General features: G+C 43.4%; 1 protein-coding gene across 1 annotated transcript; it reads left to right on the forward strand.

Annotated features, from left to right (window-relative positions):
• The first annotated feature begins 15,300 nt into the window (after positions 1-15,300).
• Positions 15,301-21,570, forward strand: LOC142286093 (protein kinase C delta type-like). Its single transcript, XM_075333322.1, has 10 exons — positions 15,301-15,672; positions 15,886-15,974; positions 16,125-16,295; positions 19,033-19,124; positions 19,258-19,320; positions 19,480-19,618; positions 19,729-19,920; positions 20,031-20,159; positions 20,253-20,419; positions 20,613-21,570. Exons 1-10 carry the CDS (start codon positions 15,420-15,422, stop codon positions 20,677-20,679), a joined length of 1,362 nt encoding a protein of 453 aa, XP_075189437.1. The 5' UTR covers positions 15,301-15,419; the 3' UTR covers positions 20,680-21,570.
• Positions 21,571-22,052: the final 482 nt, after the last annotated feature.

Consider the following 22,052-nt stretch of genomic DNA (forward strand, 5'->3'; position numbering starts at 1 on the left):
TTGTTTTTTAATTATTTCATGAAATTCATGAAATAATAAAAAAAGGGCTTCCCTATATTTTTGGTTCCCAGCCGGGTACAAATAGGCAGCTGGGGGTTGGAGTCAGCTCGTAGGTGCCTGCTGTACCTGGCTAGCGTACAAAAATATGGCAAAGCCCACATCATTTGTTTTTGAATTATTTCATGAAATTCATGAAATAATTAATAAAAAAGGGCTTCCCTATATTTTTGTTTCCAGCCGGGTATAAATAGGCAGCTGGGGTTTGGGGACAGCCCGTAGCTGCCTGCTGTACCTGGCTGGCATACAAAAATATGGCGAAACCCAAATAATTTTTTTGGGGGGCAAAAAGTCCTGCATACAGTCCTGGATGGAGTATGCTGAGCCTTGTAGTTCTGCAGCTGCTGTCTGTCTGTATGGAGGAGAGGAGACAGCAGCTGCAGAACGGCAAGGCTCAGCATGCTCCATTCACTAGTGTGTGCAGGAGAGCAGACAGCAGCTGCAGAACTACAAGGCTCAGCATACTTCATCCAGGACTGTATGCAGGAGTTTTTTGCCCACCAAAAAAATTATTTGGGTTTCGCCATATTTTTGTATGCCAGCCAGGTACAGCAGGCAGCTACGGGCTGTCCCCAACCCCCAGCTGCCTATTTAAACCCGGCTGGGAACTAAAAATATAGGGAAGCCCGTTTTTTTTAATTATTTCACTTATTTCATGAAATAATTAAAAAACAAATGACGTGGGCTTCGCCATATTTTTGTTTCCAGCCAGGTACAACTAGGCAGCTGGGGATTGGAATCCGCAGCACAGGTTAGCCCGAGGTTTCTGGGCGCCTCTGCTGAGAATTGCAATCCGCAGCCGCCCCAGAAAATGGCGCTTTCATAGAAGCGCCATCATCTGGCACTGTATCCAACTCTTCCAACAGAACTGGTGACGGTGGCTTGCTGGGTAATAATGGGTTAATACTGGCTTTGTTTTACTAGCTAGTATTAAGCCAGAGATTCTTAATGTCAGGCAAGTTTGACCCGGCCATTAAGAATCTCCAATAAAGGGTTAAAAAAATGCACCACACAGAGAAAAAATACTTTAATAGAAATAAATACACAGACACACTTAGGCTACATGCGCACGCTGCTTCTTTTTCGTGTTCACAAACTGCAGCCAAAACTGCAGCCAAAACTGCAGCCAAAACTGCACCTTGTCAGAGAGAGCCTGGAAATGTCACAAAAAATGTAGGTGCTTTTTTGGTGCATTTTTGCTGCTTTTTTTGTGCGTTTTTGGCTGCAGTTTTGTCAACAATTGTTTCATGTATTTTTCAGTTCAAACAAGCCCATAAAGCTTGTTGAATTGGAAAAAAAAAAAAATTAGAAATAAATAAATAATTAAAAAAAACGGCGTGCGGTCCCCCCCAATTTTAATGCCAGCCAGATAAAGCCATACGGCTGAAGGCTGGTATTCTCAGGATGGGGAGCACCACGTTATGGGGAGCCTAACAATATCAGTCAGCAGCCGCCCAGAATTGCCGCATACATTAGATGCGACAGTTCTGGGGCTGTACCCGGCTCTTCCCGATTTACCCTGGTGCGTTGGCAAATCGGGGTAATAAGGAGTTATTGGCAGCCCATAGCTGCCAATAAGTCCTAGATTAATCATGTCAGGCGTCTATGAGACACCTTCCATGATTAATCTGTAAATTACAGTAAATAAACACACACACCCGAAAAAATCCTTTATTAGAAATAAAAAACACAAACACATTCCCTCATTACCAATTTATTAACCCCGACAAAGCCCTCCATGTCCGGCGTAATCCAGCATGCTCCAGCGTCGCATCCAGCAGTGCTGCATGGAGGTGACCGGAGCAGCAGACACCGCCGCTCCGGTCACCTCCATGCAGCTAATGAAGACAGCCGCGCGATCAGCTGAGCTGTCACCGAGGTTACCCGCGGCCACCGCTGAATCCAGCGGTGGCCGCGAGTAACCTCTGACAGCTCAGCTGATCGCGCTACAGCGTGGAGCCGGCGGCAGGAGCGTAGAGCCGACCGGCGGCAGGAGCGTGGAGCCGGCCGGCGGCAGGAGCGTGGAGCCGGCCGGCGGCAGGAGCGTGGAGCCGGCCGGCGGCAGGAGCGTGGAGCCCGGGACTTTCAGCGGCGGCGGCGGTGGCGGTGAGAGGGGTCCATCATCTCCCCTGTGCGGGGACCGCGGTACTTCGGGGAACACGGGGAGGACGGGACTATCAGCGGCGGCGGCAGCGGGAGGGGGATGGACGTTGGCAGCTGAAAACATTGATTTTTCCCTCTCGCTGCCGCCGCTGCTGATAGTCCCGTCCTCCACATCATCTCCCCTGTGCGTGCAACGCTGGGGACAGTGGTACTTCGGGGAACACGTGGAGGACGGGACTATCAGCGGCGGCAGCAGCAGCAAGAGGGAAAAATCAATGTTTTCAGCTGCCAATGTCCATCCCCCTCTCGCTGCCGCTGCTGATAGTCCCGTCCTCCACATCTTCTCCCCTGGGGACAGCGGTACTTCGGGGAACACGTGGAGGACGGGACGGGACCACTTGCCTGACCTCACTTCCTGACAAATCACCTGCGTTTTTGCTAGCAAAAACGCAGGTAAAAGGCAGGTAAAATGCACCACTTTTGATTAGCATGCATTTTTCCTGCGTTTTTGATGCCCTCATTGATTTCAATGGGTGACAAATGTTGACAAAAACGCAGGAAGAATGAACATGGTGCATTTTTTTTGTCACAAACTTTTGACAAAAAAAACGCTGACAAATAAACTGCAGTGTGCGCATGACAAATCTGACTTCTCATAGACTTTGCTGGGAAGTCAGATGTCAGAAAGTTCTGCTGACAAAACTGCAGCCAAAAAAGCAGCAAAAAAGCAGGAAAAAAAGCAGCGTGCGCATGTAGCCTTAGAGACACCATGTTCATTACTCCCTCTTATCCCTCTATGATCCGGCTCTTCTGTCTTCTTTCTCCTTCAACACATGCAGCTCTGCTACATCAGCAGCGCTGCATGGGGAAAGACGCTCTTCCCCGTGCAGTGTTTTCACTCCGTGAGTGAGAAAGAGCTACTGCCTGTAAGCGGTGACGTCACCACTGACGGTGATCTCCGTTATTGACCGGCTGTGGCAGCCGGTTTATAACGAAACAGGGAAGCAGACCGGGAACCCGACCGTGTGCCAGAGCATGTCGCCGATACACGGGGATGCACAAACGATCACCGCGTACTGAAGAGATGCACTGACAGGTCCTATATGACGCGTCATAGTCATGTGACCAGTCTGTAGCCAATGAGATAACAGACATTTGACTTGTCACATGGCTATTTTGACGTCACGGAAGGTCCTGTCAGTACACAGCGATCATCGGAAGGAATAGCGACATGAGACAGAGTGCAGGACGGACCGCGGGGACCAGTAAGTGTTATGGCAATCTTTATTAACTGTATGTGTATATTTATAATGTGTTTTTACGTGTGTATGTGATTGCCTCCCATTGTTTTTAATGGGGTTCGAGAGGTTTGTCGAACGGCTCGTCGAACGGCTCGTCGAACGGGGCACCGTTCGACGAACCAAACCGAACTCGAACTCTAGAGGGGTGGCTCATCTCTAGTCCTGAGGGTGGGGCTGATCTCTCGTATGGCCATGATAGCCATCCCCCAAACCGGCTTGACTAATGTCTCGCAGTCCAGGTATGTCACCACAAGTCACTTCTAGAAGCATCCGGCGCCATGTGCAGTGCCCAGGTGAGACCAAGACAAAAACACCTCCCTTGACTATGCATGCACAGGATAGATTTTTCAGAACAGGGACTGGTTAGTTTTACTGTTTGGTAGAGATTCTCCCCCCCATTACTTTTTACTAACTTTTCAATACAAATTTCAGATTATTTTTCTCTCTTGTGCGATTCAACCAGAAGAAAGAAAATCATCATCGTTGGTGGTAATTTGGGGGTCTAAACCCTTCTGAAAGGTTCACTGTAACTCTTTCCAACTGTGGCCAATTTTAGTTTTTGCTCTTTAATTTTTCCTTCACTTATTCCAAGATGAGTTGCGGTTTTGAATTAAAACATTTACTTTGCCATGTAATGTACTGAAAAACGGGGAAAAAAATCAAAGTGGGATGGAAAGATGAAAAAAAACCCTGTTTCTCATTTGTTCCTTTTTTTTGTTCTGACATCATTCATTATGTGGTAAAAAATGATCTGACAACAGGAATACTCAGGACAGTGCGATTACAACAATACCAGACTTATTCAGTTTATATTTATGTTGGGGAAAAAAAGGAATTTTGTAAAAATATAAATCATTGGTTTACGTTGCCCTTATCTATAACCCATTACTTTTTTACAAACAAAAATTTGGCAATTTTTTTTTTCTATGTGGAGAGTTAACTTTTTTTATGGGTACCATTTTGGCATTATGCAAATTTGAGCTCCTAACAGATTTAGTCTTCACAAGTGTTTTAAATCAAAAGAAAATGTATTTAGAATATGAGTTACAATTGAAAAATGGATAAATAATAGAGATAAAGAGATACAAGAGCATGGAGACCTCACGGTGAGAGAGAAATCGGACTCAATCCTTAAATCAACAGTTTTTTAGCCAAAATTCTACCAATGAGGCTTCTACAGATGACCAAACCAAGGAATTTGCAAATTTAAGCAACATATAAGCAAATAACATTTTTCAAGAATCATTTTCATTTATTGAACTTCCAAATATTTGTTTTTTTACCAGAACATTTGTCTTATCCGAAAGCTCTTAGTACAGAATCTTACAGAACAACCTAAGGTTGGAGATCTGTAGGCTTTAGCCTTAGTTACTTGAGCTGAAATTACAAAAGATGATTCTAGCATCACAGTTATACGACCAGCAATATAATATATTAGAAAATTATAGACTATAAGAAATATATAGATTATTTTATCAGCTTTATCCTATCATAAATCAATCATAATCATTAGCTGTTTTTACGAGCCAGAAGTACAGTGATTACAAATATATGAAATATATGAAGATGTAAAAAACAAATTATATAAGTAAGATAAAAACACAAATTACAACAATTGGTTTGAGAAATGAACCAAAGAATTCACGTAACCAGTTCTCTATGGAACCCATCTCCCAATCTCCTATATTAGATGTTCACCCGTAGAGACCTTCTACCTTCTAGCTATGGTCATAACGGGAGTAGTTTAAATGTAGACCTGGTCATGACAGTGTTTGTAAGGGTGTAGGGCCGGAAGAGGTTAATATTCTTCTTAATATTATGATAGCCACTTTAACAGAGGGGGCAGCGAAGGGTGGAGTGGATCAAGTAATAGGTCATATGGGTTGGGAGTGGTGGTTTGATTGGGTAAAATGTTTTGGATATGGGTTGGGGACTTTGGATAATCTAAGAAGAAGAGTAGGAGCCGAAAATTATTTCAATTGTCTTCAAATATATCCACCTGCCCTTATAATATTTTTGTCAAATCCATCGATGGACTGATGGTCTTTTGGTTTTGATTTGCTTATACTATGAAATGGCAAAACAATCACTGATCTCGGGGAGACCAGCCAGAGAAAATACTGCCGGCAGCCAACAAAGGCGCTCAAAACAGTGAAATCCTAGGTGCATTGCTCCCTGGGAAGTATGCAAATCAAAAAAGGCCTGTGGAGCCTCTGTGTAATGCCTGCCTGGATCAACAGACTCGGGGAGGATGTAATGGACAGACTAGAGGGAAGCCACTCACCAAGCAGGACCCCCAAAACCCTGAAACCCTTTAACCCCTATACAGGGATTTGGAATTACACAGGGCCCTGGAGATCACTACCTGTGGAAGGCTGCAGTCCGATGAGAGTAGTCGTCAGGCAGGGTCAAACCAGGAATAGCAGAACAGGGACAGAATAGGCAGACAAGGACGTAATCAGAAAACGGAGCAGAGGTCAAATACGGATTGGGCAGCGAGGTACAAAAACAGCAGGCAGAAGGGTAGTCAGAAAACACGCAGAAGTCAGCACACAGGAATCACAAAACAGAATAGGGCGGACCAGGAGCCAGGAAATCAGAACTATCTCTGGCAGTGGTCATGTGACAGGAAGGGGAATAAGAAGGGTGTGGTGTCTTCCCATTGGCTGTAGCTGAACGCTGGCAACTTCAGCTCGAAGACACACGCCACCCACAGTCAGCCAGCGGTACTGCAGATCCTAAGATAACCCAGCCCAGTGGATGATCGGAGCATGCGCCCACCGGCGCCGCTGGCATCGACTCCTCTCCCATCACCAGCACCATCCACGGCAGGAACACAGTGTTGCCTGGCGATCAGAGCAGAAGTCGCTGGAGCAGACTCCGGCGGTGACGTAACACTCTGTTAGGAGTCTCAACTCAGAAAATAGCCAGATATCCCTCCGGGAAGGACCTAGCCAAGGAGTGGCTCTTAGGAGACCACCATAACCACCATATTAAGTGGCCCTTTCAGTCAATATGCAACTCTTTGACGAGTTTAAAAGTTTAAAGATATGACAAGGGAAATACCAAGGCCAGGTATCCATCCACAGACAGCTGTTTTTCGGGTGTTGCCCCTCATCAGTGTGGAGTAGGATTCTGGCTAGGTGGGAACAATGGCTAGTAGACCAACAAGACAAAACAATCACTGATCTCGGGGAGACCAGCCAGAGAAAACACTGCCGGTAGCCAACAAAGGCGCTCAAAACAGTGACATCCTAAGTGCATTGCTCCCTGGGAAGTATGCAAATCAAAAAAGGGCTGTGAGGGATATCTGGCTATTTTCTGTGTTGAGACTCCTAACAGAGGCTCCACAGAGTTTTTTTGATTTTCATACTATGTAATGGCGGCATCTGGCGGGGAGGAGGCCAGGGTTGGTGTCGTCTAACTCATTCTTGTACTGGGTTTATATTGCAACACAGATCAGCACATTCATCTATATTTCTACAATTACTTTGACACCTGATATTAAAACACAACTGAAAAGGCAAAACTTGGACTAAGACGGTTAACTATAAACTAGTGTCTTCAATATTCCATGATCTGGTAACATTTTTACTAATAATAATTTCACTAGACAAAAATAAATCAAGCATTTAAAAAGGGCTTAACATTGGTTGGCACAAAGCCACACACCCAACAGCCAAATAAATTCAGATCTCTTACTGTGACATAATGCAGTTTAAAGTAAAGTTTTGTCCGTTCATACGATGTTGGAGAGGTGTAGAATAAGCTGGGAGGCTCTTACCTTCACTAGATGGAGTCCTAGTCCTTTGGACTCGAAGGCAGGCAGCTGACTGGGGAAAGAAGCGTTGATCACCGGATAAGCACTTGTTACCACCGGCTTGGGGGAGAGCACAATTTTGGTACAGAAGTGGAATTTTATTAGGACCCTACAATTTTTTGTCCAGAATCAAGTGAATTTTTTCTCCTATTCCTCCCAGCAGATTCTTTGTCATAGGAGGCCTCAGCGCAGAGTGGGTGGTGGAACTTTTTTGCAGTGGGAGGTGCGGATTCAGGTGAGCTGTCATCAAGGTGGCTTCTTTGATTAACCTAATGTTCAACACATATTCTGGCTTGTTTCTGGCTGTAAGTTCTTATAAAAGCTGTAAGTTCTTATCTACCATTCAAGACCATTTCCTCTCTCAGATGGTAGGTGAACCGACCAGGGGAGATAATTTGCTAGATCTGGTCCTGTCAAATAGACCGGATACAATTTCAGATCTACAGGTCCGGGAGCACTTGGGCACCAGTGATCATAATATGGTAAGCTTCAACATAATATTCAATAGAACATTTCAAAGGGGGAATGCTAAAACCTGGAATTTTAGGAAAGCTGATTTCAACAAATTAAGGGAAGAGCTTAAATGTGTAGATTGGGACAAAGTCATGGTAACTGGGGATACCGAACATAAATGGGGTAAGTTTAAGGATATACTACTAGAGTCCTGTAAAAAACGTATACCCTCTGGTAATAAAATGTCCAGGAATAAAAAGAAACCACTATGGATAAATAAGACTGTACAAAGTATAATAAAACAAAAACAAAGGGCATTTAAAATCTTAAAGGCTGAGAATACAGAAATAGCATTGCAGGAGTATAAAGATATCAATAGGAAATGTAAAAAAGAAATCAAACAAGCAAAATTAGCTACTGAAACAAAAATCGCCAATGACATTAAAATAAATCCCAAAATCTTTTATAAATACATTAATGCCAAAAGAAAAACAAAGGATAGTATCGGCCCCTTAAAATATAATAACAAGTTAGTTATAGAGGACAAACAAAAGACTGAGATATTAAATAGGCATTTCTCATCTGTATTCACCAAGGAACTGACTGTACCAGGGATCATTCAACAAGTGAAAAATCAAAGTTCACCACCCGATATAATTAATTTAACACAAGATGAAGTACGCCTACGTCTGAGTAAATTAAACATTGACAAATTCCCAGGGCCAGATGGCATTCATCCACGAATATTGAGGGAATTGAGCTCCGTAATCGACAGACCGCTGTATCTCATCTTTTTAGACTCACTTGTAACAGGGTTGGTGCCTCAGGATTGGAGGATTGCTGATGTGGTACCGATATTTAAGAAAGGTAAGAGGGTAGATCCAGGCAACTACCGTCCAGTAAGCCTGACATCAGTAGTATGCAAAGTTTTTGAGGGCATTTTAAGGGATGACATGCAAAAATATATTGCAGAAAATAATATAATAACTGACAAACAGCATGGATTCATGAAAGATAAGTCGTGTCTAACCAACCTGTTGGGGTTCTATGAGGGGGTAAGTTCAAACCTGGATATTGGTAATGCAGCTGATGTGATTTATTTGGACTTTCCAAAGGCATTTGATACTGTACCACATAATAGCCTTATACTAAAGCTCCAGAAGCAAGGACTAGGGGACACAATATGCAACTGGGTAAGGAATTGGCTAAAAGATAGGAAACAAAGAGTAGTCATAAATGGTACATTCTCTAAATGGGCTATAGTCAGCAGTGGGGTGCCGCAGGGATCTGTGCTTGGACCGATTCTTTTTACTCTCTTTATTAATGACCTTGTGGATGGGATTGATAGTACAGTGTCAGTCTTTGCCGATGACACCAAACTATGTAGGATATTAAAAACTGACCTGGATAGTACAATATTACAAAAAGATCTGGATAAGATGTCAGAATGGGCAGATACTTGGCAAATGAGATTTAATGTTGATAAATGTAAAGTAATGCACCTAGGACAGAGTAATCCTATAGCTGCGTATACATTAAATGGAAGTAAACTCGGGACTACAGAACAGGAGAAGGACTTGGGTATTCTCATTACAAATAAGCTGAGCAGCAGCACTCAATGTCAGGCAGCAGCTGCAAAAGCAAACAAGATTCTAGGGTGTATAAAAAGAGAGATTAGATCCCGTGATCCCAACGTATTGTTACCCCTCTATAAATCACTTGTAAGGCCACATCTGGAATACGGGATCCAGTTTTGGGCTCCACATTTTAAAAAGGACATTCAGAAGTTAGAGTCAGTTCAAAGGCGGGCAACTAGACTATTACAAGGAATGGAGGCCTCCCATATAATGACAGGTTGAAAACGTTAGATATGTTTAGCTTAGAAAAAAGACGTCTCAGAGGAGATCTCATTTATATGTATAAATACATGTGTGGTCAATATAAAGGACTGGCACATGACTTATTTCTTCCAAAGACAGTACTAAGGACCAGGGGGCACTCACTGCGAGTGGAAGAAAAGCGATTCCAGCAGCTAAATAGGAAAGGGTTCTTTACAGTTAGAGCGGTCAGACTGTGGAATGCCAACCACAAGAGGTAGTAATGGCAGATACTATAACAGCTTTTAAAAAAGGGCTGGATCATTTCCTCAGTACACAAAACATTGTTGGTTATAAATGACTTAGTGACTAAATGTAGAACTGGTGGAGGAAGGTTGAACTAGATGGACCTAGGTCTTTTTTCAACCTAAGTAACTATGTAACTATGTAACATGTGTTTCTCTACTCTTGTTTCAATATGTGTTCTTTTGTTTGTTTTTGTTGCCTTCAGTCTGTCTCTACAATATGCACATTTCAATAAGTACTTAGAAAACCATTGCATGAACAAGTGTGTCCAAAGTTTTGACTAGTTCTCTACATACAACATTTTGATAGCTTTTTATTGTATTTCTTTAGAAAAATGCTTAACTGAAAAATCTCAATTTTAGCATTTATTTTTTTACATTTTTGCTTTTACACTGTTTACCATATGAGTTAAATCATTTTATATTTTGTAACCAGAAGATGCTGCAAAGTAAGAAAACAATAAAAAATAGAAGTGTTAATAGTTTTTTTTAATGAATTATCAAAATTAACAAAACAGAAATCTAAATCAAATCAATTTCTGGTTTGATCAGTCTTTGCCTTCAAAACAGCATCAATTCTTCTAGGTACATTTCCACACAGTTTTTGGATCAACTTGGCAGGGAAGTTGTGTAACATGGCGCAGGGCGGTAGTCATGGGTGAGGTCTGCGCCATCTATGCAATGGAACGCTACATGAAAGATGGGGTACTGGCTGGGTTTGTAGACTTAGGGGCACTTTGCACACTGCGACATCGCAGGTGCGATGTCGGTGGGGTCAAATTGAAAGTGACGCACATCCGGCATCGCATGCGACATCGCAGTGTGTAAAGCCTAGATGATACGATTAACGAGCGCAAAAGCGTCGTAATCGTATCATCGGTGTAGCGTCGGCGTAATTCATAATTACGCTGACGCGATGGTCCGATGTTGTTCCTCGCTCCTGCGGCAGCACACATCGCTGTGTGTGAAGCCGCAGGAGCGAGGAACATCTCCTACCGGCGTCACCGCGGCTTCCGTAGGATATGCGGAAGGAAGGAGGTGGGCAGGATGTTTACATCCTGCTCATCTCCGCCCCTCCGCTCCGATTGGCCGCCTGCCGTGTGACGTCGCAGTGACGCCGCACGACCCGCCCCCTTAACAAGGAGGCGGGTCGCCGGCCACAGGGACGTCGCACGGCAGGTGAGTGTGTGTGTGAAGCTGGCGTAGCTATAATTTTCGCTACGCCAGCTATCACCACATATCGCTGCTGCGACGGGGGCGGGCACTATCGCACTCGGCATCGCAGCATCAGCCTGCGATGTCGCAGTGTGCAAAGTGCCCCTTACACTAAGGAAGCAATATGTCTTTGCAGCCACACGATGCCAATAGTTTCAGTTGGCCGGGAACAGATGATAGCCAGTACATCGAGGGAGACCACAACTTCTCTAAAAACATAGTTTTACTCAACAGTATCTTGAATACAACTGTGTACATTAAATAGCGCCACAAATCTTCTCAAATGTTTCATTAGCAGGGGGTATCTTCAACAACAGTCTCTCTACTCCTTCCACTTCACTTGCTCCTGTCCTCACCAGTCTTGTTTGCTTCACCGCCACCCAGCAAAACATCACAGTACAGACTGTAAAAGCCTTTCTTTCCATTCTGCAGTTCCATGTCCTTGTAAAAAAAGAGCCATTGCCAGTATGGCTGGACTTTAGCTTCAAACTCTAAGAAGCTAGGGGACTTACACCAGGGACACTTACTCCATCTCTCAAATTGTTCCTTCTCAGCTCCTTACCTGTCAAGCATACATTTCACTCAGTCTCCTGTTTCTTTGGTCAGTGTGCTAACCTAACTTCAATAAGTTACTCTATGCCCCGGTCACATCTCTGTTTCTGTTTACTCTAGTTCACGCTATCTCTTGTCCTTGGTCTCCTCTCTAAGGACACACAAGTCATGCAGCTCTGTGGACTAACCAGACCTAAGATCTGTCTGTCACAGGCTGGGCCCCATCTGAGCTCCTGACAGGAAGATGTCACTGTCATCTATGCTCTAGCCCGTCTCACTTTGGGCTAATCCCAACACGTAACTCTCTCTTGCCCTACTGTCTGGCAAAACCTATTCAACACAATTCACATTATACTTTACATATCAATAACGCATGACATAATATACATTACCAGCACTTCACATTGTACATTATAATATCAATATTGCTGTCTTTGAGAGGGAACGTGCATCACAAGTCCATCTTCTTACAGTTGTTCCAAGCAACTCAGAGAACTAACCCCAGATCTTCTGTGAATTTAGTGTTGAGTAAATTATTTTGTCTCTTCATGTGATCCCAGACAGTCTTTGAGATCCGGGCTCTATGGAGCCAGAATCATCACGTCCAGGACTCTGTTCTATTTTACACTGAAGATAGCTCTTCATGACATTGGCTGTATGTTTGGGGTCATTGTTCTCCTGGATAATAAATTTGAAAACTGTCAAATGCCTCCCTGATGGAATGTTATACTATGATTAATATGTATCTGCCTGTATTTATAAGTATTGAGGACATCAAGAAATGGGCAACGTTTAGGACCATAGACACAGTGGTCCGCCAAAGAAACTTAATTCAGCAGCTGAAAGACACATCATGCTTATGTTCCTTCAAAAACTGAAAGTTTTCCAGAACGACCATAAGCTCAGGACTGGTAGAAACTACTGAGACCTAGCTACACTCATCTACTGTTTGGAAAAGTCCATGCAGAATCAGTCTTCGTGGAAGAATTGTAGCCAAAAAGTAAACATTCAACAAGGAAACAAGGCCAAATGTCTCAACTATGCACAAATATATACAACCTGTGGTGAAGAAAAATGGCATCAGGTATCAGATATTTTGCTGTAACAGAAGGCCGTTTGTTTGCCGAAGATTGGAAAATTGTACTATAATGAGTGTCTGCAGAAACAGTGAAGCATGGGGAGGATCTGTGCAGGTTTGTGGCTGTATTTCAGGAAATGGAGTTGGGTATTTGGTCAGGGCCAATGGTGTTCTCAATGCTGAGATATACAGGCAGATACTTATTCATAATGTAATACCATCAGGGAGACATCTGATTGGCTCTAAATTTATTTTGTAGCAGGATTACGACCCCAAACATACAACCAATGTTATTAAGAACAATCTTCAGTGAACATAAGAACAAGGTGTTCTGGAAGTGATGATCCGGCCCCCGCAGAGCCCTGATCTCACATCATCCAGTCTGCCTGGGATCACATGAAGAGACAGAAGGACTTTTACAAGCCTCATACAGAGAAGATTTGTGGTTAGTTCAACTGTGGTCAAGCGTACTGAGAAGTATATATGCTGTTTTGAAGGCAAAGGGGGACTTATTTCATCCGCTATATATATCTTATATGTTTCCAAAATAACTCTAGCTCAGTGAGATTGGATGGAGGCGTCTGTGAACCGAAATTTTCAACTTTTCAACTCTAGTTATAGATGCTCAATGGGATGTCGGTTCGGACTGTTACTAGGCCTTTCACACCGGTGAATATGCTCTGAACTAAACCATCAATTGCAGCTCTGGCAAGAAGTTTAGGCTGGATGTCCTGCTAGGAGCTTAACCTACGCGGAAGTTTCAAGATTTTTGCCGCCTCCAAAGTTTTTCCTCTGGGATTACCTTGTATTTAGCTCCATCCATCTTCCCATCACCGCTGACCAGCTTCCCTGCCCCTACTGAAGAAAAGCCGCCCTATAGCAGGATGCTGCCACCACCATGTGTGACTGCGAGGATGGTGTTTTCAGGGTGATGTGCAGTGTTAGTTTTCCGCCACACATAGTGCTTTGCATTTATCACCAAAAGCCCCTTCTCCCACAGCCAGTATGTGGAAGAAGGTGCTTTGGTCAAATGAGACCTGTTATGTCTAAGGATCCGCTCCGGTGAGTCTGTGTTTTGTGGTCAGCTTCCTTTTCCACTGAGTGGGTTCACTGTTTGTCAAATGTGTTTATTGTCTTTTACCCTTGCTAAGTCTTTAGGCTAGCAAGTGTTTCTAATTGTTTATTTTACCTCCCAATCACCTCATGGGTGCGGCTATTTCTTCCTTCCCCTTGCTGGTCTTTCCTGCTGGTGATATTCTAAAGTGGATCTCGCTTGGAAGTCCAGCCATATGGCCATTTGTTTATGCAGCAATTATGGTAGAAGTTATAGCAGCATTGATTTGGTGCAAATGTAAAAGGAATACTATTACTATAATAAAGTGCTGTACGCTTGTATAACATGCATCTTATATCATTACTATTGCTATAGTTATTGCTTCAGGAAAAACTTCACTATAACGCACCGCTGCTACTAGTGCACCTGCACTTTACATGGCTATTAGTTTGGTTCTCCATCATTCTCTTTTTATTATGTATTTTTTATTGTACGTTCATTTTTCAATAAAGAAACTTCCTTTGTAAAATATTGTTCGTTTCTAGGTTTAATAAAATAAGTCTGAATAGAAATGGTAGATGGGCACAATGTTTCCTCTGAGCTTTCTATTAGTGTAAGCGGGTACTAGATATAGGAGGAATAGTGTTTCTGTAGTGTTTTACCATTGCATATACATATATATGACCTTTAGGCCATATTCACACATCTGAATGTCACTGGCCAAGCACAGAGCGGCTGTGGTTGTCCTGACATAAAGTCAATGGCCTCATAGCAGTGAGTTGGGGTCAGGAGGATCGGCTGCCGCTCAGTGACAGACACAGCGGTGATCAAGCCTTAGTGACCACATGAGAGATTCAGAGAACATTATATTCATACAGGTGAGATCTTCTGAATTAGGTGACCCCCTGTAACTAATATTATATAGGATACATTTACAATAAAGGGGATTTCTCACAAAGGCAACTTTAACCTCCATGATGTCCGGGTGTAACTCTTTTCCCTCCTCTTTTGTCCATTTAATCTCTGTCTGTTGTACTGCTAACATACAAGCATGACCTGATGAAGACATCTGTCCCATACTGAAACGCGTCACCCCTGTTCTTTTAATGACTTCTTATGATGATATTTTTCCTGTCTATCATACTCAGCAGCGCTTTTATTACCCCCTTATATTAATTTTTTTATACTATTTACATTACAATATACAAGCTAAGTGATAAATGGTGTAAAACAAAAATGTAAAAGAAAAATAAATTAATTTAAATTATTTTTTTTGTATTTGAAAAGTTTTAATTTGGAGTTTTTATGGGCTCAAATGGAGACTAATAAATGATAAAGAGACTTAATAATAACTGTTGAAGAACACAGACCTCACGGCCAGGCTCAAGTCACTCTGATGTCATGTGACCTTTAGAATGTGATGATGTCACAATGCCCCTGTGATGTCATGGAACAATCATCAGAATGTCGCTGCAGCCTGAATATCGTCCATTTGTTTTCATCACTTAGTGAGTGAAGGCGATTTTTACTTGCGCTTAGCAAATTTTGGTTTTATATAAAATATAATACGGATTACAAGAAGGCCTGTTAGAAGAGCAGTTCCAGGCGCCATCCGGGAGCGCTCCAGAGGTGGACAGGACCTTCCTCAGCCCAGAATTTCATCTATGGAGCTGAATATGGAGAGTTTGAGGAAGAGAAAGAGAGAGAGAGGAGATGAGGTGCCAAAAAAAAGAAAACTAGAAACATCGGAGAGTGAGAAAGATGGCACCAACCAAAGCCTTATCAAGGCTTCAAAGAGACCTGGAAGCCCGATACCGGAGAGTATCGAGAGCAAGAGGAAAAGGGGAGAAGCGATGGGGGACAAAGCTGATGATGGATCCAGCGTCTCCCCCAAAGCTGACACTGAGCAGCTGTCAGGTGAGTGCAGATCTAAGACCCCAAGAGCCAACAGCCCCTAATGTAGTAATTGACAGGATTGTGAACCTTTAGAATACCCCAACTATTGTGATTTTTGTGCCTTTTCTCGTTGATACCCCCCTAATATTGTTCTACCCCATGTTATAATTGCTATAGGAGGCCACATTAGCATTATATAGGAATAATACATCTTATTTCTCCTCTCTCCATTAGGGACAACCCCAGCTGAATCCCCCATCATTGTGACTGGACTGAAGAGCTTCACCTTCCATAAAACCATTGGACAAGGCGGATTTGGTAAAGTAAGTATTAGGAATTGTGGTGACATTTTCTTCATGTGTGTGATGTGGAGCAGTAATATGGCTCTAGGACCATCACTGCTTCACATTTTCTCCTCCTGTCTCATGGCAGGACAGGCCTTTCATCCAGTTCTAATGCTCTGTATCCTCCAGGTCATGTTGGCCACACATAAGGCCTGCCAAAAACAAGTGGCAGTGAAGATGGTGGAGAAGAGGTTCATAATTGAAGAGTCAAGAGACAAAATCCTGATAGAGCGACAAGTCCTGGAGATGACTAGGAAGAGTCCATTCATTACTCGGGCTTTTTCCACCTTCCAGTCCCAGGTAAGAGGCTGATGATCTAACAGCTTTGAGTCTTCTATATATTCTATCAAGGCCAGATCTATATGGCCATCTGTGTGCAACGTTCTTCTAGGTCACTACCATAATATTACATGCTCTGATATACATCTTTCTCTCAGCACCCAGCTTTTCCATGCTATCAGAGCAAAGCACCGGAAAGCTTGGTGCTGAGGGAAAGATGTATAGCAGAGCCTTTTTCCCTCAGCACAAATCTTTCCCATCCTAAGCTTTTATCTTTGTCCTTCTCGTTGATAACTTTCCAAATACTATAATGGCCCTTCAAATACTATAATGGCCCCCACAAAGCCTTCCATAAAGTATAATGGGTCCCACATAACCCTTCATATATTATAATGCACCCTCATAGTCCTCCAAGTTTTATAATGCTCCCCCATAATTCTTCAAATATATTATGCAGCCCCCATATCATTTAATGCACCCTACTAGACTCATTGTATTATAATGCCCCCATATAGCCTATGTATAAGGTGTCCATCATATTATACTATGTAGGCCCCATACCATTGAATGCACTCCCATGAGCCTCTGCCCACCGTGTACTCAATGATAAAAAATAAACAAGTCCTCACCTCTCCTCATTCCCCCGCTGCTCCGTCTTCACCTCTCCTTGTTACCCCACTGCACCGGTCAGTGTCTCTGCAGTCTTAGTGAGACTCAGCCGTACTAAGATGTCGACGGCAGGCACAGGGCGAGAATGATGAAGGATGGAGAGGAGTGCTCTGCTCCATCCTTCGTCATTATTTCGTGCAATGATAGGCAAGGACGCTGGCACCGGGCCCCCCTGACTCACAGGCCCCATAGCGACTGCATGGTCTGCTATTACAGTGCAGCTCCTTTCTCACAGAGAGGAGACGGCTGCTGCTTTCTCTGCATGGTGGTCGCCGGACCAGGTCGCAATTGTGATCTCTGTGACCGCTATCATTACGCCCCTGGCTCTGAGTATTCTATATATTCTATCAATGCCTGTCTATATAGCCATCTGTGTGCAATGTTCTACTAGGTCACTACCATAGTATTATACAGTGCCTACAAGTAATATTCAACCCCCTGCAGATTTAGCAGGTTTGATAAGATGCAAATAAGTTAGAGCCTGCAAACTTCAAACAAGAGCATGATTTATTAACAGATGCATAAATCTTACAAACCAACAAGTTATGTTGCTCAGTTAAATTTTAATAAATTTTCAACATAAAAGTGTGGGTCAATTATTATTCAACCCCTAGGTTTAATATTTTGTGGAATAACCCTTGTTTGCAATTACAGCTAATAATCGTCTTTTATAAGACCTGATCAGGCCGGCACAGGTCTCTGGAGTTATCTTGGCCCACTCCTCCATGCAGATCTTCTCCAAGTTATCTAGGTTCTTTGGGTGTCTCATGTGGACTTTAATCTTGAGCTCCTTCCACAAGTTTTCAATTGGGTTAAGGTCAGAAGACTGACTAGGCCACTGCAACACCTTGATTTTTTCCCTCTTGAACCAGGCCTTGGTTTTCTTGGCTGTGTGCTTTGGGTCGTTGTCTTATTGGAAGATGAAATGACGACCCATCTTAAGATCCTTGATGGAGGAGCGGAGATTCTTGGCCAAAATCTCCAGGTAGGCCGTGCTATCCATCTTCCCATGGATGCGGACCAGATGGCAGGCCCCTTGGCTGAGAAACAGCCCCACAGCATGATGCTGCCACCACCATGCTTGACTGTAGGGATGGTATTCTTGGGGTCGTATGCAGTGTCATCCAGTCTCCAAACGTCACGTGTGTGGTTGGCACCAAAGATCTCGATCTTGGTCTCATCAGACCAGAGAACCTTGAACCAGTCTGTCTCAGAGTCCTCCAAGTGATCATGAGCAAACTGTAGACGAGCCTTGACATAACGCTGTGAAAGTAAAGGTACCTTACGGGCTCGTGTGGAACGGAGACCATTGCGGTGGAGTACGTTACTTATGGTATTGGCTGAAACCAATGTCCCCACTGCCATGAGATCTTCCCGGAGCTCCTTCCTTGTTGTCCTTGGGTTAGCCTTGACTCTTCGGACAAGCCTGGCCTCGGCACGGGTGGAAACTTTCAAAGGCTGTCCGGGCCGTGGAAGGCTAACAGTAGTTCCATAAGCCTTCCACTTCCGGATGATGCTCCCAACAGTGGAGACAGGTAGGCCCAACTCCTTGGAAAGGGTTTTGTACCCCTTGCTAGTCTTGTGACCCTCCACGATCTTGTCTCTGATGGCCTTGGAATGCTCCTTTGTCTTTCCCATGTTGACCAAGTATGAGTGCTGTTCACAAGTTTGGGGAGGGTCTTAATTAGTCAGAAAAGGCTGGAAAAAGAGATAATTAATCCAAACATATGAAGCTCATTGTTCTTTGTGCCTGAAATACTTCTTAATACTTTAGGGGAACCAAACAGAATTCTTGTGGTTTCAGGGGTTGAATAATAAATGACCCTCTGAATAAACTTTTCACAATTTAAAAAAAAAAATAAATAAAAAAAGAAATAACATTCTTTTTTGCTGCAGTGCATTTCACACTTTCAGGCTGATCTACAGTCCAAATGTCACAATGCCAAGTTAATTCCGAATGTGTAAACCTGCTAAATCTGCAGGGGGTTGAATACTACTTGTAGGCACTGTATGTATTATAACATTACCACCAGTGCTCTTTATCTAGACTATACCAGTAACACCTATTATCTCCTCTGTTTTATCATAGGACTATGTGTTCTTCGTCATGGAATATCTCAGTGGAGGAGACCTTAGACATTTCCTGAAACGCAATGCCCCACTTCCCATTCCAGCCACCAGGTAAGACAGAACATGGATACATTAGATGAAGATGATCGTTGTTAAGAACATTCCGGCTTGATGTCATTATTAGTCTCGTAGTTTAGTTGTTGAAATGATGGATGTTGTTTGCTTTATCATATTTTCTCATTAGATTTATTGCCGCTGAGCTGATCTGTGGGCTGCAGTTTCTCCACTCCAGAGGCATCATACACAGGTAGGTGCAGCACGTCTTCTTCTCTGTAGACTTGGTATAAACACTTCTATACCCTCATCCTCATGCCCCCTGTAGACACTTGATATTTCAGGCCAGAACACATCATCAACCCGGCTAATATAACAATTATCACATTTTATAAACTCTTCCCTTTACCAGAGACCTAAAACCAGAGAACATTTTACTGGACAGCACCGGTCACTTGAAGATTGCTGATTTCGGTCTGGCCGCAATGAACATCTTTGGCGATACAAAGACTTCAGATTGTGTTGGAACCTATATATACAGGGCTCCTGAGGTGAGGAATTATCTACATGTACCTGAGTTATCCCTGTGTACAAGGCTGGACATCTCCATGTCTTCTGCTGGCTGGACAATGTTCTTATTGTCTTTTTCATGTCTTCACAGATTTTTCTACAGAAGCCCTACAACACAGCAGTGGACTGGTTCTCTGCTGGTGTGGTGTTATACGAGATGGCTATTGGTGGACATCCATTCTATAAAGGCAAATTTGATCGGACCACCATTATGGCAATAGTCAAAGATGAACCATTCTTCCCAAAGAAATTGGACCCCCAACTCAAAGCCATCATTAAGGGGGTGAGTATAAAGACACATCTCTGTAATTGAGTGGATATATGTAATGAAGTACACAATGAAAATGGAGGATGACTAGAGACTGAATAATCTTCTTTATTATATCTTCCCAGCTCCTGGATAAGTCACCAGAAAGTCGGCAAAAATTTGTGGACAATATCAGGGATCATCCATTCTTTACAGAGATTAAGTGGACAGATGTAGAGGAAGCCAGAGCGTGTCCACCATTCCAGCTACCCCCTGTAAGTAAATGTCCCAGAGAAGATGGTGGCACAAGTACATTTCTGTTGTGTTTCTTCTTTATGAACACTGATTCTTGTATCTTCCCTCCGCAGCAAGAAGTGATGACATTATGTAAAATGAATCCTGTCCCGTCCTTCATCAAACCCATGAAACCACCAATAGCTGAAGAAGATCAACAACTCTTCTGTGGATTTACATTTGCCAGTGATGGATGGAAGGTCATAAAACCAATGCCAAAACCTGTAAAACCCCATCGCCGGTGAGTCAGTGTAAATGGGACGGGGATAGGGGGGTTTCATAGGCCCAGCCATAACTTTATGGATCTGTCACCAGAGTCTAATGTGGAATCCATTTGCTTTTAGTCTGCAGGTGGTTTCCCCTCAGGACAGCCCCATTTCATGTGTCTTATTGGGATATAAGAATCCTTTCTAACCTATTTTCTCTCCCGACAGGACATTTGGCAGTATTGTGAGGGACGCCTTACACAGGATCTGGAGGAGGATAAAACGCTGGAAGTGAACAGCTCTGAGAACCGCTGTTCACCGGTTCCTATTCCACCAGCACTAGGAGTATCCCGAGGGCCGTGACCTGCAGTGCAGCCATATTCACTCCTCTGCCCCACCATAATCAGGGCTAGGGGTTGTTGCTGCATCTGCAGTGTCTGAATACAAGAAGAAGCTGGAGACCATGAAAATCCTACCAGGAGTCAATAATATGACCGTGCACCAGCACTACAAGACAACATGCTGACTTGTGACCCCAGGGAAGGGCTCTTATCCTTAGGCCATGGAGCTGTAGACCATGACAATCCTACCAGGAGTCAATAATATGACCGTGGACCAGCACTACAAGACAACATGCTGACTTGTGACCCCAGGGAAGGGCTCTTATCCTTAGGCCATGGAGCTGTAGACCATGAAAATCCTACCAGGAGTTAATAATATGACCGTGGACCAGCATTTCACGACAACATGTTGCCTTGTGCCCACAGGAAAGGGCACTTATCCTTAGACCATGGAGCTGTAGACCATGACAATCCTACCAGGAGTCAATAAAATGACCGTGGACCAGCACTACAAAACAACATGCTGACTTGTGACCCCAAGGAAGGGCTCTTATCCTTAGGCCATTGAGCTGTACACCATGAAAATCCTACCAGGAGTCAATAATATGACCGTGGACCAGCACTACTAGACAACATGTTGCCTTGTGCCCCCAGGGAAGGGCACTTATCCGTAGGCCATGGCTCCCTAGAGGTTTCCCCCACAGGGGGTTTTTCCTCTCCTGAGTGCCGATGGATAAATACAACAAGAAAATGGCAACTTATAGTCTTTTTGCTCTCGGTGGAGCTCACACGACTAGTGACAGAAAGGAACCTAAGATTTTTAAAAGATATTTAACAGCAATAAACAAAACCATTCACCATCATGTGCTAGTAGTAGTAGTAGATTTATTTTATATCTTCATGGATAAGTATTTTACATTCCACCCCTTAAGAGCACAGGGTGCATGTAATGTGGTGGTAACGTGTATACACTTTTCACTGATACCATTTTGGATTATACCAAACTGTCTGGTCAATTTTTAAATCTGTTTTTGGAGGGGTGATGGAAGGAAGAAATGATTTTCTGGTGTTTTGGGGGGTTTTCATTTGTGCAGGAGAGATAATATGTAAGTGCTATAGTTTTAAGTGGTTACAGGTACAGCAATTCCAGCTATTATAGATAAAGGTGTACAGTGCAGATACACGTCAGGCTGAGCTCCTGGTGACTATCGCTCACTGCTTCACTCTTCCTGGCTACAGTTTTGAAAAATGTCTTCCATTATTCTCTTTTATTCATAACAGGTCAAGCAGGGAGTAACACCTTGGTATAAATCCGCCTTCACTCCCC

The sequence above is a fragment of the Anomaloglossus baeobatrachus genome, chromosome 2 (assembly GCF_048569485.1).
Source record: "Anomaloglossus baeobatrachus isolate aAnoBae1 chromosome 2, aAnoBae1.hap1, whole genome shotgun sequence".
Taxonomy (NCBI): Eukaryota; Metazoa; Chordata; class Amphibia; order Anura; family Aromobatidae; genus Anomaloglossus; species Anomaloglossus baeobatrachus.

Excerpts from the sequence above, each read along its gene's own strand:
- LOC142286093 (XM_075333322.1), top strand. The coding sequence starts at position 15,420 with ATGGAGCTGAATATGGAGAGTTTGAGGAAGAGAAAGAGAGAGAGAGGA. Across the intron at positions 16,296-19,032 it reads TTTCCACCTTCCAGTCCCAG|GACTATGTGTTCTTCGTCAT; the intron begins GTAAGAGGCTGA and ends GTTTTATCATAG. Across the intron at positions 19,921-20,030 it reads TCAAAGCCATCATTAAGGGG|CTCCTGGATAAGTCACCAGA; the intron begins GTGAGTATAAAG and ends ATATCTTCCCAG.